Below are 18,640 nucleotides of genomic sequence, written 5' to 3'. Positions count from 1 at the left end.
AAATCAGTCTCTCTCTCTTTCCTTCTCTTTTTCACCCTTCCCTCTACCTCTCCTCTTCCTTCTGCCTATCCCTCTCACTCAAATCAGAACATTGAGCTAGTCAAAGTCCTCAGTTCATGTGACATTATCATATAGTTCTTTTAAGAACTTTTCTTGAATTGTAGTTTTTAGTGTTTCTTCAGTTTTATTGCTTTAGTTTTTCAACTTCTTGGAGCTCCAGGTATATGTACCTTGGTCATCATTTCCTGTCTCACACATCTTTCATTTTCTCTCAAATCCTTTTAACTTTCTGATTTTATAGTAGTGCTTAATTCTTTCCTCTGATTTTGTTTCTCTTTTTTTGTTATTTAGTCTTATTTCTAGTTTATTTTTCATTTATGAACTAAACCCTTTCTAGTTCATTCCTGAGCTCTGATAGCTCTTTTCACATGTTCCTCTAATTTATTGGTTCTTACGTAACCCATTTCTATTTCTGATATATACCCCTCTTTTATTACTTTTGTAGTTCTACTTTTTCCCCTCATTTAATATATTTTTCTGCTTTGTTATCATGTTTCTCTCCTGCTTTCACTTTCTGTCAATATATTATTTAGTTCATTTTCCTTTTTTGTTTTCTTATATAATATACTTGTATGAGGTTCAACACAATCTGTTTCTCTTTTTAATGTTTAAGTGAGAGAGATTTGCCTGTGCTTTTAGGAAGTTTCTCTTGGAATAGACTGTTCAGTTAGGGTGTTGTCGTTGCCTTATGTTCCATTAGGACTTTGCTTGAAGCAGATTTTCCCTCTCAGAAGGGACTTATTTTTAAAGAAAGACTTTTTTTTTTTTTCCTGAGATCCTAGAGTGCTTGTGCTACTATAGCAGCCTCAGCTTTTTCCTCACGCATTGTATAGTCTCCATTGTTCAGCTTTTTCCTCATGCATTATATGGTCTCCCTTGTTTACTTCACAATCACTCATCATTGGGAGCTTGTGTAGTCTTGTCCCAGTTTTATGTTTTTCTTTCTTTCTTTCTTTCTTTTTAGATCACTGAGAATTCGACATTACAGGTCATCTCTTCTTTTGACGATAAGTACTCGCTTGAAATTTCTGTGTTCTAGGACTCTTGGACCATCTAAATGTTCCTTTTTCATTTTTCCACAATCTACTGCACACAGGACCCAGTAGGTTCCTGCTGTTTTCAGTGTTTTCAGAAACCCACTTTTTACGTAGGTTTCTTGTAGATCATCTGGATTATGGGGATAATTTCAGAGTTTAGTTTTTTTTTCCTCCCCTTTATTATCCTAGGCATTCATCTTGTTTCTATAGGAGAATTAGGTGAGGTTAAAAATCTAAGCCATTGGGTGGCTGCCTAGGTGGCTTAGTTGGTTGAGCGTCCAACTTTTGATTTCAGCTAAGATCATGATCTCAGGGTCATGAGATTGAGCCTTTAATGGGCTCCTCACTCAGTTCTGAGTCTGCTTGAGAGTCTCTCTCTCCTCTGCCCCTCCCCACATTCTCTCTCTCTCTAAAAACAAACAAAAAAAATCCTTAAAAAAAATCTAGCGGCAATTGGGTGGCTCAGTTGGTTAAATGTCTGCCTTCAGTGCAGGTCAGATCTCAGGGTCCTGGGAGCAAGCTCCACGTCAGGCTCCCTGCTCAGCGGGAAGTCTGCTTCTCCCGCTCCCTCTGCCTCTTCCCCTGCTTGTAGACTTTCTCTCTCTGTGTCAAAATAATAATAATAATAATAATAATAATAATAATAATAATAATAATAAAATTAAGTAAAATAAAATAAAATATCTAAGTCATTGGAGGGAAATGGAAGTCATATAAATACAGCTGTTCTGTTTGTGGGAATGTACCTAGCATATTTTATAGAACAAAATAGTAGCATTTGGTCAAATTAAGTATGTGTATAATGTAAGAACCAAAATTCCACTCATATACATATTACAAAGAAATTCTTACATAACTCTTTCATTCCAAGATGGATCCAGTATATCACATTGATTTACAGCTTTTAACCCAACATCGGAGAATATATACCCATTCCAGATAATGTTTATAAATCCTTACCAAAAATTTACCCACTAAGAATTCCTTCACTGAATTCTAAAATATAGAAATAATGCTAACAATGCAATTAAAAAAAAAAAAAGAAAGAAAGAAATTAGGGACGCCTGGGTGGCTCAGTCAGTTAAGTGTCTGCCTTAGACTTAGATCATGATCCCAGGGTCCTGAGATTGAGTCCCACATCAGGCTCCCTGCTCAGAGGGGAGCCTGCTTCTCCCTCTTCCTGCCACTCCCCTGCTTGTGCTGTCTCTCTCTGACAAATAAGTAAATAAAATCTTTTAAGAAAAAAGAAAGTAATATCAAAGTAGAAGACAGGCTTTGCCATCTGGACATTTTTAAAAGTGTTTAAATTGGGTCACCTGGGTGGCTGAGATGGTTAAGCGTCTGCCTTCGGCTCGGGTCATGATCTCAGGGTTCTGGGATCAAGCCCCACATCAGGTTCCCTGCTCAGCGGGAAGCCTGTTTCTCCCTCTTCCTCTACTGTTCCCCCTGTTCCCCCTGCTTGTGTTCTCTCGCTCTCTCTGTCAAAAAAATAAATAAAATCTTCAAAAATAAATAAATAAAAATGTTTAACTAAACAACATTTTGGGAATAACAAAATGAAATTGCAGAAATTCTGCAAAGAAGTTATAATTGAAGCACAACTAATCAGAATAGACAGGCATAGCTAAAGAAGTTTTATAAAGAAAGTTCACAGTATTAAATACTTCTATCAATAAAAATATAAAAAGAAAATGAATGAATTAAATATGCAAATTAAAAAGTTTTAAAAAATAAAATAAACCAAGAGAAGCACAATTAAGAAATTATATGCCCAAAGAAAATGAGGGAAAAGTGAAGCAAAAGCAGAACTAAAAATTCCTTCAAAATACCTTTGTACCTGAAATCTGCAAAAATCACTAACCTATATGAAGGAAAATACAAATAAGAAGAAGGAATCTTGTGTTTGTGAATTGGAAGACTTAATATTGATAAGATGTCCATAATACCCTAAGAAATCTACAGATTCAGTGCAATCCCTATTGTATCCCAATGACATTTTTTTTTTTTTGCAGAAATAGGAAAAAAAGTCTAAAACATATATGGAATCTCAAGAGACTCCAAATAGCCAAAATAATTTTGAAAGAGAATGACAAAGTTGGAAGCTTCACACATCCTATTTTCAAAATATAAGACATTGTAAAAAAAATTATATATTATATGTAATACATTGTGTGTGTGTGTATATATATATATATATATATATATACCACATCTTCTTTGTCCATTCATCAGTCGATGGACATTTGGGCTGTTTTCGTAATTTGGGTATTGTAGATAATGCTGCTATAGATATCAGTGTGCATGTATCCCTTCAAATTAGTATTTTTGTATTCTTTGGGTAAATACCTAGTAGTGCAATTGCTGAATTATAGGGTACTTTTTATTTTTAACTTTTTGAGGACCCTCCATACTGTTTTTTAGAGTGGTTGCACCAGTTTGCATCCCCACCAACAGTGTAAGAGGAAAAAAAAAGAGAGAGAGAGGAAACCAAGAAAGAGACTCTTAAATATAGAGAACAAACTGATGGTTACCAGAGGCGGTGTGGGTTGGGATATGGGTTAAATAGGTAATGGAGATTAAGGAGTGTGCTTCTGATGAGCACTGGGTATTGTATGGAAGTATTGAATCACTGTATTGACACCTGAAGCATTGCACTGAATGTTAACTAACTGGAATTTAAATAAAAACTTTAAAAAAAACCCCAAAAAACAAAAACATATATGTATATAATACAGTGCAACAGTAATAATGATAGTTTGATACTGGCATAAAGATAGAAATATAGACCATTGGAACAAAATATAGGGCCCTTGTGTATATGGTCAAATGTTCTTGAACAGTGGTGCCAAGAACATACAATGAGGAAAGGACAGTCTTTTCAACAAATAGTGTTGGGAAAACTGGATCTCCACATGGAAAAGAATGAAGCTGGAGTCTTATCTTACACCATACATATAATTTAACTCAAAATGGATTAACGACCTAGAAGTAAGACCTAACATTATAAAACTCCTAGAAGAAAACATAAGGGAAAAGCTTCAGGATATTAGATTTGTCAATGATTTCTTGGATATGGCACCAAAGGCACAGGCAACAAAAGTAAAAATAAATGGGATTACATCAAACTGAAAAACTTCGGAGCATCAAAAGAAACAATCAACAGAGTGAAAAAGCAACCTATGAAATGGGAGAAAATATTCACAAATCATATATCTAATAAAGGTTTAATCTGCAGAGTATATAGTGAAATTCTACAACACAACAACAATAAAACACATAACCCAGTTAAAAATGGGCAAAGGACTTAAATAGATAATACTGCAAAAAAGAAATGCAGATGGTCATCAAGCATATGAAATGATGCTCAAGATCACTAATCAGAAGAGAAATTAAAATAAAAACCACAATGAGATATCACCTCACACCCGTTAGGATGGCCGCTATCAAAAGAACAGAAAATATCAAGTGTTGGCAAGGGTGCAGAGAAGTTGGAACTCTTGTGCACTCTTTTTGGGAATATAAAATGGTGCAGTCATTATGGAAAATAGTATGGAGGTTTCTCAGAAAATTAAAATGGAATTGCCATATGATCCAACATTCCCCCTTCTAGGTATATATCCAAAATGATTCAAAGAAAGATCTCAAAGGATACTTCCACACCCATGTTCATGGAAGCATTATTCACAATAGCTAAGAGGAGGAAGCAACTCAGATGTCCACTGATGATGAATGGATAAAGAAAATGTGGTATATATCTGCAATGGAATGTTATACAGATTTTAAAAAGGAAGAAATCCTGGCACATGCTACAACATGGATAAACCTTGAGGACGTTATGCTCAGTGAAATAAGCCAGTCATAAAAGAGCAAATACTGTGCTATTCTACTCATATAAAGTATCTAAAGTGGTCAAGCATAGAGACAGATAGTGAAAAGCTGGTTGCCAAGGCCTGTGGGAAGGGGAAGGAAAATGAGTGTTTAATGGGTCTAGAATTTCAGTTTTGCAAGATGAAAAAATTCTAAAGATCTGTTGCACAACAACATAATAGACTCTCACTATTGAACTGTACACTTGAAGTGATTAAAATGGTGAGTACTGTTATGTGGTTTTTATTACAATAAAAGATATTTTCTTACTATAGCTTCTATCTGACTAAAATCCCAGTGGGTACAAGGTGAATACACCCATAACCAAAAGTTAACTCTGGGGGCACCTGGGTGGCTCAGTCGGTTAAGCATGACCTTTAGCTCAGGTCATGATCCCAGGGTCCTGGGCTCGTGCCCCACGTCGGGCTCTCTGCTCAGCAGGGAGTCTGCTTCTCCCTCTCCCCCTGCTCCTGCTCTCTCTCTCACTCTCGTGCGTGCGTGCTCTCTCTCTCTCTAATAATAAATAAATAAAATCTTTAAAAAAAAGTTAACTCTGTTGTAATCTCATAATTTTGGTACTATGGAGATAAACGCTAAAAATAAGACAATGAATGCTTAAAAAATTATTGAACAACTATGGTCATTAACAGATAAAACATGAAAGGAAAACAAAATACTAAAATCTGTGTAGTTTAACATTGAACATAAGCCTGCCTTAATATAGAATATGTTTTCCCAATAATATGGAAGCTAAATTTAAGGAGAGACCATATAAATAAGTATAAACATTGTTCAACTCCTCTACACAAAACTGTTTAGTTATTGCTAGATGATAATGGGTGCCTTTAAATTTTTATGGATACCAGTATTGTCTAAACATTCCATAATGAACATACATTAATTATGAAATAAAGAATTATTTTAAACTAAAATTTAAAAGGAAAGGTGTCATATACATTGTTTTCTCTGGTTTTAAAATCAGGCAAATTTGGCTTATACCATTCCGTGACTACACAGTTGACAAATGCAATTACTGAGCTTTTAGTCATGTAGATATGTCAAGAAAGACGAGATAACTCCCTGAAAGGATCAGAAGGGCATTTTTAAAAGGAATGTAGAAATTAGCAGAAAAAGCAGTGGAAATGGTATTTTTTTAGCTCCATTTCTTGATGGAGAATTTATTGGAATTAATCAATTGATCAAATTGCAAACATCTAAAAATGCCAAGGGTAGTAGTAGTTTGGTAGAGAACAAATAATGTCAAACAAATTAAATTTATTGTATGACGGAGTGACATGGGGGAAACCATACGTTTGATAGATTGGGGATTGAGTCTGTTTCAGTGTGTCCCACATTACAATTGCCTCAGCAAACTAGGAAGTATGGTATTAGATAGGCCATGTACCCAGAGGGCAGCGATCAGAAGTTCACTGTCAGTATCAGAAGATAGAATGAATATTCTTTCTTTGAAGTTGTCAGAGTTCTGTGTGTAATTATTATATAAGGGATTGAAAAACCTGAATAGCAAATGCTTCTTGGCTGAAAAAGACAGTTAGTTAAAGTGGCTTGTTAATAATCTGGAGTGGAAAAGTAAGAATCTGATGCCATCGTTCTAAGTAGAAATTATAGACATATTACATATACCTTCTTTTCAAGCAGGCCAGTTTATTTTAAGATAATTGTCGTTAGGGAAATTGCAGCATATACCTGAAAAAAGTGATTGCAAATTATGCAGTGTAGCATTCATTCTGCCGTTATTTGAGTAAGCAATGTAATCTTACTTCAAAAAGATTTTTTAACAATTCCACGTGAGCCAAATAATATACTAAAAGATTTCCATCCGGAATGTTACAGGGATTTTATACAGGATATGTAAAATCATTTTGGAAAAGATGCTGATTACACATAAAATAACAAAGAACAAAGCTGTTAGATGCAACACAGTATTCCTTTTACCTCCAGAAATAGTCAGATCTTTACAAAATAATTGTTTCAAAATGCAATATAAATTAATTTGAACTGAGAATTTCCATACTTAATGGGTATTATCCCCTTTCCTTTACTCCAAAATTACAGAAACAAAATGTTCTTGTTCTGTCTCTAACAAAACTAAAGAAAACAAAACAAAAATCCTGTCTTAATAGCTTTATTTATTCTTTACCCCATACATAAATTTGCATGTATATATATATTCGTTTTCTAATTGCTCATTTTTCCCATCAGAATATAGGTTCCATAAAAGCAGAGACATTTTTTTGTTTTCTGTTTTATCTGTGGTACCCACAGTAGGGGTTTAAGAATCTTTATGGAATAAACTAATTTTAAAAAGAAAGAATAAATAAATATTGCACATTTGCTCAAAAATATCCATTTTGGGAATAGTCTCATAAGGCGAAAGTAGTGATTCTTTTTAAACATATGCACAGATAATTTCATAATGATGAATATGAATGAAAGCATTTACAGATTTAATCCTTTAAAAGACTTTGCCGTGACCCCCTTTTAAATTCCCTTTAAGTTTTGTTAGAATATAAAAATAACATGCTGTTTATCTTTACTATTCAATTTGATAATGGATGATTACTATTTTCAATTATTTTATTGTAGCAGTAATTCTGAGTAAAAATGAGACATATAACCTTAAAATATGTATTTTTCTATTTATTGTCCCTAAGAAAGCTATGTTCATTTAGATATTTTAAATCATTAAAGGGCGTATTCTTCCTTGTGTTTTGTTTGAAGATGCTGCTAATTAAGTTCATTGTTTATTTCGTGGAAGGCAGTCGTACCTTCAATGGTAACTTTTTAGTTTTAGTTGACAGAGGTCATCTTTTTTCCTTTTTTTAAGATTTTATTTATTTATTTATCTGTCAGAAAGAGAGAGAGAGCACAAGCAGGGGGAGTGGCAGGCAGAGGGAGAAGCAGGCTCCCCACCTAGCAAGGACTCCAATGTGGGACTAAGTCCCAGGACCCTGGAATCATGACCTGAGCCGAAGGCAGTCGCTTAACTGACTGAGCCACCCCAGCCGGCATCCCAACAGAGGTCATCTTAACGTGTGGCAGCAGCATGCACATAGCTGTTAACAGGTGTTTCAATTCTATCAGGGGTTTTCAAAATCTTTTTTAAGAAGGTGAGTAATAAGAACAATCATTTATGATAACTTCTCATTTTGCTTACTGTTTTTTTTTCTTGCTTTTTTTTTCAGAAATTGAAAAATTTCAAGGTTCTGATGGAAAAAAGGAGGATGAAGAAAAGAAATATCTTGATGTCATCAGCAACAAAAACATAAAGCTCTCAGAAAGGGTATTGATTCCTGTCAAGCAATATCCAAAGGTACTGCAATATATGCTCTGTTCTCATAGAATTAAGAAAAAAATGATAAAATTAAGATTTGATGTTTTATTCATTGTCTTTCATGAAATAAATATTTAAAACTTCATTATATTAGTATACACATATATATGATACTGATATAGAGGAAAGAGAAGTCTTTGAAAGTATAACGAGAACAATTTTCAGCTAAAGACCATAGCACTTTTATTCTGTGAATATGGGAAGCATAATTAGATACTTCAGTTATTTATTTAACATGTAAGTGGTTCAACAATTTGTCCAAGTATACATACTCACTTGATTATGTTTTAGTTCATGTTACAATGTCTATTCCTATTATAAAAAAGAGTAGAATTAATGATACTAAATGTACAGCATTGGGCAATCCACACGAAATTATTATAACTAGGAAAGTATTCTAGTCTTTATTATACCCTTTGATTATAACCTCTAGTCTTATGTAGTCAGGGTTCATTTATAAAAATAATTACCTTACTGTTCTCTTGAGAGTACTTTTTCCCTGGACATTTTCTTATTATATAAGATTATATCACCACAATCATGACACGGCATTCAATGGCATGGTTTCATCACTTACATTCATAAATTCGAATGGGTGAAAGGAGTTGTTTTGTTTTTTTTTTAATAAATTAAGTATGCTAACAATGGAAACTCAGATTCAATCTGGTAATTTACTTTCTGAAGAGTGAGTTTGAAACAAGGACCATGTAATTATCCTAATAATAAAGATTAGAGAAATAAATGCTGTAGTTTACCAATTGTCTTCTAATATGATAAATTTTAGTAAATATTATTAAGTGGAATGTTGTGTTTATAATTATTTCAAACAGGAATAAATTGTGGCAGCCAACCAAACCATAAAATTTAACTTTTAGATGAGGCTTTCGGGCATGCAAGTTTTGTGAGTTTTTTTTAACTAGATTTACTCTATTGCAAGAAAGATGCATTCAGTAGATATTTTACAATTAAATTTTTTCAGATTTATTTCATAATCATGTTTTTATGAATATTAAGTTTGGCAAAGAATTGTACATGAAAATGTTTACTTAGTAATGAAATGTGGTAGAAATATGAATAGAAATGTCTTTTTTAAAGGAATTTGATTAATCCATTATGAAGTACAAGATTCTCTTTCTAAATCATATATTTAATATTATGTAACTTGATACTGTTTCTCAGAATAGCACTTGTCTCTTCTCTGGTTATAGGAAAGCCAGTGACAGACTCAGTATCTCCTTCTCAATAAAATGCAGCTCTATATCTCTGACCAAATTAGGTTGGCAAGGTGTGAAAGGCATTTCAAGTCCTGGTGGCTTTTCAAGTGACAGCATGAGTGATTTTATACTGAAGATTGCAATAGTCTATATTTGATGCTTAATGTTGAATACTGAAACAAGATACTGTATCGTGTCCAATTTTTGTGTGAGATTTAATTTTATAATTTATGGGAAGATGATCAAATAACAAAACTGCCTAATTGTATTAAAACAGCCCATATCTCACTAACAAATTATTGTACCTCCAGAATTTTTAGAATCGCAGAATGTTTAAGCTGGGACTAATTTTCAAAATCACAGAGTATATAAAAGTTTTATTTTCCAAATGAGGTAACTGGGAAATATGAATTACTCAAGAACGTATCTTTGTTGCAGATGGAGATATTTAGCGAGGTAGCTATTATTGTAGATTCTTCACTTTTTTGGGAGCCATTACATTTTTAACTTGACTGATAATGCTCACATTTTTGTATTACTTGTTCATGTAAAATATGGAAGAATGTGAGGAATGAGGGCTCCTAAAGATTAGTACTCTTTTGGAATTTTATCAAGTAACAATTTATGCCTTAGAAAATTTGCCATTCTTAATTGATGAATAGAATGCTAAATCACTTTAAATTATTTTTAAAGGGATGTGCATTTCATACATCCAGTTATCACAATGAGAAAAGTCTTAGAGCCCTTTTACAGAGAAAGGTACTGAGAAACAGAACAGAACAGAATCATCTATCAAGTTGACCTACATTTGTTTTCATTTGCTTTTATAGTATAAGAAATTAAAACCAACATTCTGAACACCGTATCTTATTTCAAAAGTGGTGGTTCCCTCCTGATGAGTGATTATTGCCCACCTCTCATGAAAATGTCGGTGGGGCTAAGATTACAGTCACCGCACTTGAGCAGCATTGGATGTCCATTTGGGAGCTGTAAAGTATATGGTGTGGTGTGATACTATGCACTGTTGAGCAGAGCACAACAGTATTTATGGATTTAAAGTTTAATCTTTTATAGTAAAAAGTGAGTTATCCCTCAGGGGGTACATTGGAGAAAGACCTACTTTTCACAACTTCTTTCAGAGCCATCTTTCCCCTTGATGCCTGCTGTCTGTTTGATCCGTTAATTAGTGTGGTGATGACACAGTCCCCTCCAACAAAGGGCAACAAATAACTCTGGGACTTCTTGAGGAAATGACCTTATCCTCACTTTACTACGTGACCTTTTTGGATAGATTTGATTTCAATTAGTCTTCAATATCAAGTTAATTTGCTGACTTAATTGAGTAACACAAGGAATTGAAAGATGTTTAAGATTTTGAATTAGAGAAAATATAAAAATGCTGTTTAAACACGTTAAGAATGATTTATCTAGCTATCGTGCTTTATGTTTAATCACTTAGTTTTGGGGAAAATATATCATATTATCAAATTATTATAATGAACAGCTTTTCTTATTTGTTTTAAATATTTTTGTTTACAGCAAGATTAGTCAGGAAATAGACTATGCATATATATTGTTTGCATTTACAGATGTTTCAGAATCAGTGCAGTTATTTCTTGGTAGTCAAGTCTCCAAAGACGCAACATGTGGCAGTATGTTCTCTACAATCCTAAGAGATTCATGCTGAAGGTCCTGGAGAGACTCATGCAGGACACTCACTGTCCTTAGCATGAACTCTTTCCCTCTAAATCCATACATACTATATTTCTTAGTCTAATACACATTTATTTTTTAAAATTTTAACATCTCCAACTGGTATGCATATTATAATCAGAGTCATTTTACAGTGTCTATCGGGCAAGCAGTGGTCATAACTCATAACAAGTTGTCTGTAAACTTGGCCCACGTAATCTTGGCCTTGCCTTCTTTTATCCAGTTGTTTATTGTGTTGGAAAAATGCAAATTGAGTTTCATCATTGTTTAAAATGTCTTCAAAGTTGCTTTAGGATTTAGTGTTGACATGCAAAAGCTATGACATATCCAACAAAAGAATAGAACCATACCTTGGGGTATAAATTTGGTTTTGATGAAGACAGTATTCATCCTTGGAAGTAAGAAAAATAACATGATTTCTTGGACCTCCACCAACGAGTGCCTTTATAGGACCTAAGAAACAGAGATACATATAAGTGGCTAAAGCTGTATTCTGTTTTGTTCCTGCTAGACATGCAGAAGAAGTGTGTCTCACAAGCATGGGCAAATTGAGAGGGCCATGGGCGGATGGGAAGGCGCCGCCTGCACTGGCAGGAGATCTGCTCGTTGCTTGCAACTATACCTATTTGGCCACCTGGGCAATCCAACCTCTCAACGCCTTTTAAAAATATCTTTTGATGTTGCCTTCAGAATCCTCTGAAATGCATCAGACCTTTCCTTCAATTAAATTTGCCTCGAGGCCCACTTTTTATTTCTCAACTTGAGTTACTGCCAACTTTTTAAAGCAATAGATCGCCAGAAGTGTAAATCGGCCCCAAATTTGGCCCCTTTTAAGATCAAACGCAGCTATGTTCCCCAGTGCTGCTTTTCAAATCAATTCCTTATGTAGATTAATGCAGAAAATTAAAGTTCCAAACTATGTTCAAAAGCACCACACTTGCCCTGTATTTCGGTTACTCTGCTCAGTCCCAGGGAGAGGGGCTGCCTTTGTGCCTGGCTGGAACCAGTCTCTGAAACCTGGCATGTCCTCTCAGGGAGCTTACTTCTTTCTTTGTACTCGAAAAGATGAAAACCCAAATCCAAATTCTTGATGAGTGGTATTTTTTCTAACTTCATAAGTAATTATCAGATCACTTAAGAATAGGTAATAGAGACCCAGGGTTACTCACTGTGGGAACTATGACTGTATTTCAAAACCAATATCACCTCCCACAATCTTGGAAACACCTCTCTATTTTTCTAAGCAATGTGGTTTTCCAAAAGCCACTCAGTAGCTTACATCTTAAACCTGTTTTATCTTTACCAGACAGAGACTATTGCACAGTGTTGCTTTTTTACTTTTCTAAAGGAAATGGAAGAGAGGATTTGATCGGACTTTGTGATTTCAATTTCATTCATATCAGTTTCCTAGTCTCTCACCTGTGAATGTAAATCTCAATTGGAAAATAACATGACACTCAGATTCACATTTTCTATGAAAAAGGAAAACATTCCAAAATGCTATGGACTGTATTCTCTCCAGTAGAATGGCACCTGAAATAACTGTGTTTTCTAGCAAAATTCAGAAATTTGCAGTGATATTTTGTGTAGTCCTTGTCTTTTCCAATAACTTTTTCTTTTAACTAATGCGCACCCCTTGTATTTCAATATTATTTTCCATTTGGTACTTAAAATTTTTTTCATCTCCATGGAACACTGACCCATGTGTTCCTAATCCTGAATTGTGTTCTTCTCTCCACGTCCTTTTTAATGGGCTCAGCACAACCTCACAAAGTGTGTCCTCATATGTCTTGAGATAATCTCTCCTTTCTATGTCTAGATCTCTTAGAGGATCTTCAGTCTGTTTTAATCTGCTGTTTCCCTTCTGCCAGGTTATTTCACATTAACCCTCAACTGGAAAACTCAAAACGACTTCAAAAGGATCATTAAAATGCAAGTGCCTTTTGAAATGTGTCCAAACCTATATCCTTACTCAAGGGTTCCTTGAGAATGAAATGATCTTCCACCTCACATCCCTTTCTATAATCTTACCATTCTCCATTCCCTTACTTGTTCGTTTATTTGCTTAATTTAGTGAGCCTTCAGTGAGTTCTTCTGCACCCATAGAACACAGGTGGCTCTTCTGTCATTTCTTTTGTTGTTGCAGTAGAAGTGGCTTTTCATATAGATAGACCTTTAAAAGACTAGAGAAGAAAGATCACTTAAAATCTAGAGACCCTACGTTAGCAGTCTAATGGATTCCCATATTATTATTGACTTTGAAGGACTTATTGACATATGGAAGCAAGTGAATTTGATATAAATTCAAGCACTGTATATATAGAGATTCACAGAAAAACAAACTTTCTCTGGAAAGGATACAGGGAGTAAAATTAATGCATCCCCCCTACACCAGACATCTAGATAAGGGATTACTGTTACTTGTAGTACTAAGTTAGAACCTGACTATAAGCAACTTTTTGAAAGAAATGTAGATCCATGCAGAAAAATTGTGACTTTTATTTGTTTTCTCAAATTTAAGTGATTGTTACATTTAGGTAACACATTTCGATTTCTACCATTTTATAAGTAATTTCCTAAAAATAGATGGATTTCACAAGGATATCACAAAGAATAAAACATTACAATAATTCAGTTTGAATATCAATGCAAGAGCTTTAAAATATTACCAAATGTTGTGTGCCAGTGTTCATAGCATCATTATTCACAATAGCCAAGAAGCAGAAACAACGCAAATATCCTCGACAGATAAATGGATGAGCAAAATGTGGTGGTGTGTTTGTGCGTGTGTGTCTGTGTGTGTGTACAACAGAATATTATTCAACCTTAAAGAGCAATGAAATTCAGACATCTGTTGTAACCTGGATGAATACTGAAAACATTCTAAGTAAAATAATCCAGACACAAAAGGACAAATATTGTATGATTCCACTTATATGAGGTACTTAGAACTAGCAAATTCATACACACGGAAAGTGGAATAGGGGTTACCAGGAGGTGTGGAGAGGGAAAAATGAAGAGTTACTGTTTAATGGATACAAAATTTGTCTTTGGAATGATGAAAAAAGTTCTGGAAATGGATGTGGTGATGGTTGCACAATGTACTTAATGCCACCGAATTGCACATTTAAAAATAGTTAAAAATAGTTAAAATAGTAAATTTTATGTTATATAAATGTATCACAATAAAAAATAATGTCACAAAAATACTAGCGAATATATCTAAATGGCACATTATAAGCAGAATTAATTACATCCAAATGTATTTTATATCAGGGATGTAAGACTGGTTGAGTACTTAAACATACTTTTAAAAATTTACTGAATTTTAAAATAGGATCAGACAGGCATTTGATAGATTTCTCAGTCCTCGTGAAATAAACATGGATATATATTCTATAATAAGTATATATTTATAATCGGAGGGAAGAAATCCTTTATTCTATAAATATTGGAAAAAGAACTACTGAAGCATTTAGGAGCAAAAGAAAAGAAAGACTAAATCCCTAACTCATCTTTTATATCAACATAAATCTCAACTGGTTTAAAATTAAATGCAAAAAAAAAAGTACAATATATTATGGAAAATTTATTTAATGGAGGGAAAGCATTTCTAAGAAAGATGGAAAAATACAAAACTATAAGTAAATAATTAAAATATTTTATGACATAAAACTTCTGTACAAGCAAAAATAATAATGACAATTACCAAAATTAAAGGTCACAATTAAAATGCCAAACTGGTATAACTATTTGAGAAACATTTGAAACACGTGACAGAAAGTTCATTTTCTTTTTGTATAAGGGACTCAATTTTTCTAAGTGCACAAGAAGTTGATGATACCAACAGATAGCTATCACTCATGTACTGTTTATTTGAAATACTTCTATTTCCTGTCAGACTGACAAGTTTGATTATAACCAAAAATGATGTTAGGGTGTGGGTGAAAAAAACACTCCATAAACTGTTACTCAGAGCATTGAGATTCAGCCATTTAGGGAAAAAATTTTGCAAGATCAATGAAAATCACAAAGGCACAGACTTTTGGAAGCAGTTGGATATCTAGCAATTTATTTAAGAATTATATATTTGCAAACATATGTACTGTTAAATGAAAGTATAAAAGATGATAGTTTATTCCTCTTCAGTATAAAAGGAATATATTTATGTTTATATTTGTATACATGTATATAAGATGATAGATCATAAGTAAAAAGGAAGGAGGCCCTTTTTTATTGCAGGCTCTTTGTGTTGTTTGAATTAGTTAGTGTCAATATGTTATTTTCCTAATAAAGATATTTTAAAAATAGTTTGGGCTAATGACAACATATTAAAATAGAAACAATTAGTTGTGTTTAGAATTTTTTCCTAATAATAAAAACTAACAATTATCAAAATTTTTCATAAATCACTTTATTTTATAGTTTTTACATATATTAACTCATTTCATTGTCATAAAAATTCTAATAATTCATTCCTTCCCATCTTATAGATAAGGAAACTGAATCTCAGAGGAACTCATTTGCCAAAATCACATTGCTAGGAAAGGACCAATTCAGGATTCATATCCAGCTGCTCTAATAATACAGCTTCTTGTGAAGGTAGAATATGTTTCAATTAGGGGTGAATCGGTGGCTCAGTCAGTTAAGCATCTTCCTTCAGCTCAGGTCATGATTCCAGGGTCCTGGGATGGAGCCCTGTATTGGGCTCCCTGCTCAGCAGGGGGGGTCTGCTTCTCTCTCTCCCTCTGCCTGCAGCTCCCCCTGCTTGTGCTCAGGCACTTTCTGTCTCTGTATCTCTGTCAAATAAATAAGTAATAATACAAAAAATTCTTTAAAAAAGGATTTCAATTATTGTAATGTAAGCAAATGACGTCTTGAAACATACAGTAGAATATTTGACTCCAAACATGACTCCTCAAAATTTATTATGATCTTCAAAACCAAATAAAAATTTTGTCTTAATGAAAAAATCATACACTTCTTTTTCTGGTTTATCAGTAAGTATGTTGCTTAAATGAGAAATGTGTTCTAGAACTCAAGTTTGCAGGAACAGCTAACTTTAAAACATGAAAATAGTCCTTAAATCTGGGACCTCCTACTTAGAGAATTAAGGTTTTTTTTAAGAACCCAGTGCATATCAAACACCGAGCAAAGCACAGTGAACTATTTTATTCCTTCAAGACTACTGTAAGAGTTGTGAAGAAGAGACCAAGGTTTAAAAATATTTAAGAAGCTTTCATAAAGCCACACAATGTATTAGTGATAGTGTTAACATTGAAATTCAAGTGTGTTTGTACTAAATCCTCTCTTCTTTGCATTCAACCATTGTTATGATTCACTTTTTTTTTATATGAAGAGGCATTGAGATAACTCTGGACACAGACTGCTTAGATTGCAAAGGCCCACAGATGGAAAAGCAGATGTATATCTCCTCTGGTGTTAAGTGAGGCAGAAATAATAGACTCATTAGTTGGAGTGTATCTCATAGGTCGTATGGTCTAATCTTCTACCCAATTAGGAATCATTTCTAGAATATCTGTGATACTCATCAGCCTCTCTATGAATACCTCTAGTGATTAAAAAGAAAGTTCAATATATTATAAAACAGCTGGATCTAATAATAATAGATGTTGCTGTTCAAATTTTTTTCCTTATTGAATTATGATTTTTATCCTTGTAAGTTGCCATTAGTCCTGGTTCTGCCTTCTGCATCGCAAAAAAAAATCTCACTTAAAACACTTGAATCATGGTCTTAATTGAAGTATCACTGTTACATTGTCTTCATTTGGCTTCTGGACACCAGATTTATTTTTTAACTCCTGTTATAAAACTGGTTCCATATCTCAGCCTCCTGTGCTGGTTTCTCCTCTTTCACAACTGAATGTGGAAGTTTCCCAGGGATTCGCCATGGTGCTCGTCTCTATGTACATTCACACTCCCTTGGTCATCTCACCTATGACATGGCTTTACGTACCATATAAACTGATGATCCAGCCAAGACCTCTCTTCAAGACTGAGATATATGGAGCCGCCTACTTGACATCACCATGATGATGTCTAGACATCTAATATTCAACCATTATTCTTCTGACCCCACATGTCTCACTGGTTGGCAGTACCATCCTTTTATTTGGTCAGATCAGAAACTGTGGATTCCTCTTTGACTCCTTTCTTATTCCCACACATCCTATCCAACCTGTCAGGCAAATCTGGGAATCTTGTCTTCAAAATATGTCAAGAAACAAATAGGTCTCACCACCTCCACTGTTACTTCCCTGGCCTAATAATCCTCTTCTCTTACCTTGATTACTCTGATGGCCTCAGCCTCTGTGCTTCTACAAGTTCCTTCATCTATCCCTATGCAAGTACTCACAATCCCTTTACCCCAGTTATCTCTAGTTTTTATTTTTTCCATAGTGGGTATCACCTTCTAATGGACTTTGTAATTTACTTATTTGTTATTTTTATGGTTTCTCCACATTAGTATGTAAACTGAAAAAATGCCAAGTCTCCTTGTCTTTCTCGATCAATCATGTATCCCTACCATGTAGAACAATGCCTAGAATGTAGTTAGGTGGTTTAAAAATAATTCCTGAATGAATATAGTATAACTACATAGCCTCTTTTCTAAGACAGTCTCTCTGGAGGAAATACAACTGACCCAGAGCAAGAATCTCCCTATTCTTACCTCTTGCCTCTTCTTACAGAATTTTCAGGGGACCTGTCACACTTGTAGGATTGACATCACAGTTTCTCTCAAAGAGACCCCAGTATCGCTATCTTCCCTGAAGCCCCAGTGCTGCTCTAACCTTGCCAGAGAGAACCCAAGTACAAGAAGAAAGCAATAACAGTGAAAATTTTACTCAATTCTAATGCCTAGATAATCGGTTACTTTACTTAACCAAATTTTCTATTTAAAATGACGTTAAAGGTTAACTCAGAAATTACTTTCAAGTCATTTCTGAATATCATGTTACAGTTTTATTATTTAATTATCCATTTTTAGTAAGTGCAGTATATTGAACATCATTTGACCTTTTACAAAAGAGCCTACGAGGCTTCCACATCATAATTCTGAATATTAATTCCAGTTCATTCATTCATTCAGGAGATATTTGTTGGATCTCTATGGCAGTCACTTGGTATTTGACTTGTAAATGTGAAAATTAAAAAGATGTTTTCATGGGTCTCAGGATGATCTGTGGTAGATTTAAACAATTGTAGCAGTTTGGCTTTGTACTGGGATAGATCCTGAAGCTTTGGGATTGTAGTAGTTTAAATATAAACCTGAAGTCAGATTGTCTTTAACAGTTTCCTTTAAACTTAAGAGACTGAGGCATGAAAAGGATGCAAAGATATAGGGAAAATAGGCATTATTTAAAAAAAAAAAA

At 34.0% G+C, this 18,640-nt stretch overlaps 1 protein-coding gene across 1 annotated transcript in view; it reads left to right on the top strand.

Moving 5' to 3' along the window:
* The window catches only part of KHDRBS2 (KH RNA binding domain containing, signal transduction associated 2), a 539,039-nt gene that overhangs the window by 83,100 nt on the left and 437,299 nt on the right, over positions 1-18,640 (top strand). Inside the window, exon 2 of the mRNA XM_008691747.2 lies at positions 8,171-8,298. Within this exon, the coding sequence (XP_008689969.2) occupies positions 8,171-8,298 (128 nt within the window). The remainder of the gene's footprint in view (positions 1-8,170; positions 8,299-18,640) is intronic.

Source organism: Ursus maritimus, unplaced genomic scaffold (genome assembly GCF_017311325.1).
Source record: "Ursus maritimus isolate PB19 unplaced genomic scaffold, ASM1731132v1 scaffold_29, whole genome shotgun sequence".
In the NCBI taxonomy this organism is placed as follows: domain Eukaryota; kingdom Metazoa; phylum Chordata; class Mammalia; order Carnivora; family Ursidae; genus Ursus; species Ursus maritimus.
Note: the sequence above shows the minus strand (reverse complement) of the source record. Positions and strands in the feature narration are given on the sequence as shown.